At 37.8% G+C, this 6079-nt stretch overlaps 1 protein-coding gene across 1 annotated transcript in view; it reads right to left on the bottom strand.

Annotated features, from left to right (window-relative positions):
• Window positions 1-464: 464 nt before the first annotated feature.
• The window catches only part of ugcg (UDP-glucose ceramide glucosyltransferase), a 47457-nt gene continuing 41842 nt past the window's right edge, over window positions 465-6079 (bottom strand). Inside the window, exon 9 of the mRNA XM_057320567.1 lies at window positions 465-5543. Within this exon, the coding sequence (XP_057176550.1) occupies window positions 5373-5543 (171 nt within the window). The 3' untranslated portion in view covers window positions 465-5372. The remainder of the gene's footprint in view (window positions 5544-6079) is intronic.

Below are 6079 nucleotides of genomic sequence, written 5' to 3'. Positions count from 1 at the left end.
CATTTTAAACGTTGAAGTGTTTTCATTGATCTTTTTATGTATGTGCAGATGTGGATTTGATGCGTTTAATCCGGGGTTAAGCAATGTTTCACACAGGGGTGATTCACAAAGTTATACAGTGTTAATCGATGCGTCGCTAAAACGTTACAGCGAGTTGTTTAGCAACAAATAACCAAAACCTCTATAAATAGAATAAGAAATTAAGGCCCAGTTTCACAGACAAGGCTTAAGGCTAGTCCAAGACTAAAAGGAATACGTGACTTGTCTTAACCGAATATAACTTGCCCAGAAATATCTTAAAATATATCAGTGCCATTGTTTTGTCTGGAGATGCACAGCAGTAATGTATTCTTCTAATGCATTTTTATAAAAGTGACATAAATACCTTAATTCAACTAAGGCGTAGTCCCGGTTTAAGATAAACTGTGTGAAACTGGGCCAAAGAGCTTTGTCAAAACTTTCCTGTGACGTTTTAATTCGGCATCTGAAAGAAAAATGTGTTCAGCAGTGACAGCCGATGGAAACAGTGCAGTCGAACCTTATTCACACATTACAATTCCAACAGGACACATTCACTAAATGACATTGAGTTCTCTGCAAAACGGCAGTTTATTTCTTGTGGCGCCAGTTTTCCATCAAGGCCGGTTCCCCTACAAATGTTCTGCTGACAGAAAGCTGAGATAAGCACCGACAGGCGTCATATAGCCCAGCTAATACAACAGATAACGCAATAAACCGTAGAGCCCTTGGGAATGTTCATTCAGAGAGAATTTTTGCACTTTTGTATTAGTAAAGGATGGATGAGGTAATGGTCGAGTTATTAGTGCAGAGTTTGATTCTCCAGGGGTTGACTTTTAAGGCGCAGTTCTGCCAAATAAATTCTGTCATTATTTGTCCAGTATGTGTATAGAGGGGCGAGTACACATACCTGGAGCACATCACACTCATAGCAAAGACCTGAAGCACAGTGACGTCCCGTCTCTTTATTTGCTCTGCCGTAATTCCATTATTTACAGATAAACACAGAAACTGTGGAGCTGAACAGCTCACGTGGAATAATAACCGGTTATCTGAACCCACGGAAGGGGTTAAAAGCGGAAAATAGTTCAAATTCCAGACATCAGCTCACCTTACACTGATCATACAAATTTTAAAACAGGTTGACCAAACTAACACAATTTATGATCAACATTACAAGACGTTTAAAATTGGATGTTCACCTTTTTTTATTCATTAATAATGATAATTATGATCATTCATATTATTTGTATTACCTGTTATGCGTCATGTCTTTGTGTATTTGACACATTTGATTCTTCAGCTAGCTTTTTTAAAGGGATAGTTCCCCCAAAATGACTTTCGTTCTTCTGCAGAACACAAAAGAAGATATTTTGAAGAAGGTCGGTAACCAAACAACACTGACCTCCACTGTATTGACACAAAATAACAAAATATCTTCTTTTGTGTTCCACAAAACAAAGAGTCATATACAGGTTTTGAACAACATGAGGGTGAATAAATGACGGAATGTTTTTATTTGGGGGAACTCTCAGATGTCCCGACAGAAATTCTAATGGTTTCCATTAAAATACCATTATGAACCATTAGCTTTTCCCATTGAAACCAGTGTGTTTGGGCTTTATTCCAGTAGGATTTCATGGTTTCTGCTGGTTACCATCTGCCAGATAACATCGCACCAATAGAATTCATTACATACTGTAGACACCATTATAGCTTCCATTAAAACCAACATAATTCCCATTATAACAATTACATTTTCTATCGTGTTTGAGCAAGGTTCTGTTTTTTTCAGCAGGGGTCATAGCACAACTCTCCACAAGTTGAATGATTTGATGAATAAAAGACAGAGCTTCACCAACGCTTCTTATGTCTTCCAGTTTTGTATGTTGCATTGCCCACTTCCTGTTTTGTGTAGTTTTGTAGTGCAGTAATGATGTCACATGTAACATTTAAAGACAGGAAGTAAAAAATAGGGCGTTTGGGGGAAAAACGACAGTTTTGAAAAGAGCTATTGTACTGTGACTGCATCTAGCTAAACCGATTAGACCACATGCCTCATGAAACAACTTCCAGCACCCAAAATGAGAATTAAATATAAATAAACAAAATAAACGTTTTAAATTGCTTGATAAAGCTTTAATTTATCTATAGTAACACAGTTTCCAGCTGTGGTTTATGCGTCCAGAGTACATTACACAACATCTACAAAACAAACACAAGATATTCAAAAGAACTGAAGTTTGTCCAGCCTTACTACTGCTGAAATAGGAACAAAAATCGTGGAGGATAAACAACCACTGGATAAATTAAAGCTACATGAAGCAGTGTACGCAACGGTTTTCAACCAAACTTCATAAATAAACTGTACATTTCCTTAAAAAAAAAATGATGCTTCAATTTACAGCACATAAAAGAAGCAGTGGATCACGACCAGACTTTTTTTTGTCTCTGACTGGTGACCGTAAAGTGAGCAGTAGTTTCTTTCGGTCGATTTGCTCGGTTATGATAATTGAACGCTGACATGTTGCATTAAGAGTGAAAAGTGAAAATATATTAAACATAGCACAAGACATGACACTTTAAAGGTATAGTTCAGTTTAAAATAAGCCCCCATTGAGTTTCCATAGTAGGAATAAAAAGGACTATGGAAAGTCAATGGGGGCTTATTTTAAAGTGAACTACACCTTTCAATGTATATTGGCCATGTCTCAAATCCTCGCGAGTTGCCTGCCTGCACTCTCATGCATCACGGGTGGATTCGAAATATGGCGATCAAAAATGTACTCATGTCCGCATGTTTTCACACGACACCATGTGGGTCACCAGCCATCTATAAAACTCTATCGACAAAGATACAATTGAACACATATTGAAAAAAAAGTCCAACTCCCCACAAGGTATTTTGATAAAACAATCCATCCAGAATTGTGATATCAGGTCATAAGCTGCAGTAAGAACCGCTTACAGCCACACAGAAACGAAAAGTCTAAACAGGAAATTTACAGTGCAATGTAGACTTTCCAAAAATGAGGTCAATTTACGAGTTACTTATTGACACGTTTCACAAACATAAAATAAGAAACCGACAGATCTGGGTTGAAAATCAACAGAGGAACTGTTGAAAAACCCAGCATTCCTCTTCCCAAACCAAAGCGCTTTTGTTTGTGTTATGTGTATCAAGTATTACTGATAAGCAACGGATAAACAATGAATGTGTTCATGCAACGGTACGTTTACCAAGCCCAAAAACTCTGAAACCCAGACAGAACAAATTTTAACGTAAAAAGTCGTTCATAAAAGTTGTTGCACAGAATTATTCGCGAAACCATTCTTCTGTCCATTATTGCCTAATATTCAACGCATACATTTACGAAAGTACGTTTTACAGATTATTCGATTGAATGCGAAAATGAACTAAATGTTCTTACGAAAAACATTCTGTTTATGTTTTACGAATGAAGCCCACTGTTTGTGCGATGTACAGCGTATCTGAAAAAAGAAAACATTTGAAATGTTTATTATAGTAAATCTGGACTAAAATGGGTCTGGAAGCGAATAGTTCCGATTCACAGCCTGAATATAGCAGTATTAATCCTATAACTTGAGTAACTCATTATTGCTAACTGATTTATTCCCGACTCTTACTTAAACTGCCACGTTAAGTATAAGAGTATTTCTTGGCTTCGTGCACAAAACCCAAAGTTTTCATCAGAACGAATTCATTCTAATAAAAAAAACCGAAGAAATACTTATAAAATCAATTTGGCATTGGGCTAAAATGGTGTCTTGAACTCCGAATGAGAAAAACTGAATGGCAGCTTTGAATCAAGGCACATGCACGTCGCTCACCACACACAGTGAGTTTGTGAATCTCAGTGAAGTTATCTTTAAAACAATACTGCCAAGTGTTGGCATGGGTTCTTAACGATAAAAGCCATGAGTCCTGTAACAAGCGATAGTTGAAGGAATGAGAAGAAAGCGTTTTTTCAACAACAGCGTGTGGTTCTGGGAACTAAACAAGCAGTTCTTCAAGACACGACTGCTGGGAAGATACGAGGTGAAGAAGAAAATGGTGATTGTTTGCGTTTTTGCGATGCTAAATAAGTTAAAGAACGAGGAAATGACTCATATCGCTCTTGCCCACAGTGATTGTTTTGAAATGAATCAGATTGTAAACCTGTCGGCACACATCTGCCATTTATATAATCATTTCAGTCATCATCTCAGTCATAATTTCACGCCGAATTAACTAAAAATGTTGATATAAAAATCAGTTCAAGTGTTTGCGTTACGGGTTAAATTGGCTAAGTGAAATGCCATTAGATGAAATGTTTGGACAAATTAGTGAAATTGTGCGTATCCGGTTAAAAAGTTAAACATTTGCAGGAAAATACTGACAGAGCGAACGCAGTGCGAAAGAAAAATGCCCTATGTGTTAAGCAAACCCTGGACTTGGAATAAGAGTGACGAGTGCGTTTACAAAAAAGAACGAAAGAGGGGAACGAGGAAAGAAAATCAATGAAAACTTGCTTTTCAAATGGCACTCTGTCTTTGTATGCGAATAAATCAGCAAATATCATATTGAGGATAACTAAAGCTCAGACTAAACCTTTATACCTTGTGTTTAAATACTGTTCTACTTTTTCAGGCATTTACAAGTCCTGTGACGTTTGTGGACTGGATACGTGTCACGCTGTCACTTCTCCCCCTTACGTATAACCTCGGCATCTACAGAAAGTATTGCTCCAAGTGAACATAAAATGGACCTGAATGGATCGATCTCGAGAAGTCCTCACGTTTAAAAATTATGGCCAGAGTGCTTTACATTGAGAGCTAAACTGTGATAAGCAAGTGATCCGTTCAGTTTTAAAACGCTTCTGTCGTTTGACGTTGCCTCACTTCACGTTGAAACACGTTCGTGCTAATATCATCTTTAAAAGCCATACCATTAATCCAGACACATGATAAAATGGACATGTTTCATGTTGCCAGGACATTAAAAACGTAAAAACAAAAATTGGATGCGTTTCTGTTACGTTTGCGATGCTCACTGAAGTGCGGTGAAGTGCGACCACGTTATAGAGCATCATTTCCACATCGGCACCCATTCACAACTTTTGGCTCATCTAGAACGAGGCCTCGATATGTCAGAGACCTCACAGGAAAAACATAAGCACCGAGAACATAAATCATCTATTCAAGCTAAAGTCACAGGTTAAAAACTATCAGAAGTTGGAATAAAACGCAGAGTTTTTAGTTCGTTAGTCCATCTGCGCCCGGGTCTTCGCAGTCCTGTATTTTTGTTTTTGTTTTCGACCAACAGTGCATTAGTCTCTGGCACTTGGTGCTGGTTAAACATCCAAGATTTCCTCCGCTGTACCGCCGCAACGCAAGCGGTAGCGGCCCGCCCTCCAGCTGATCGTGGGGTCCCAAAGAGCGGACAGGAAGATCTGAATGGTCATGGACTCCCTGATGAACCAGGCCACTGCGTAGTCCAGTTTGGAGAAAGATGGAGGTCCACCCTTTGAGAAAGAGGAAAGCAGAGGATTACAAAATGATATTGGATACGCTCAACAATTTAAAATAAAATAAAAATTGTGCACATTTCTAATACTGAAAATGAAAACCATCTTAGTTTATAGAAATTTGCTAAAGCTTAAATAAAACCTCCTTTTCACACATTATTACAAAGCTAATATTGTTTTTCAGGAAAGTTGACAAGCACTTTTTAATAATTTTTATTGGTTAGATATTTGCAAAACCCAGTAACAAACATAAAGGGTGACTACTAATAATGACTAACAGCAAAAAAATAAAATTACGAAATATGAAGATACAAGGTTTTAGAAGCATAGCGTTGTATTTATATTTAACGCTGCGTTCACACCAAACCCGAATTAAGCGATTTGCGGGAGTAAATCACATACAAAGTCAATGCAAAGACGCGAATAGACGCAAACTCCTGCAGGGCAAAGCGAATGATGCGAAACGGGTGCCGTGATTGCCGCGAACGCACATCAATAGTTTCTTCTGCGTAAGTTGAAAATTTTCAACTATA

This window comes from Triplophysa rosa, linkage group LG22, assembly GCF_024868665.1.
Source record: "Triplophysa rosa linkage group LG22, Trosa_1v2, whole genome shotgun sequence".
In the NCBI taxonomy this organism is placed as follows: Eukaryota; Metazoa; Chordata; class Actinopteri; order Cypriniformes; family Nemacheilidae; genus Triplophysa; species Triplophysa rosa.
Note: the sequence above shows the minus strand (reverse complement) of the source record. Positions and strands in the feature narration are given on the sequence as shown.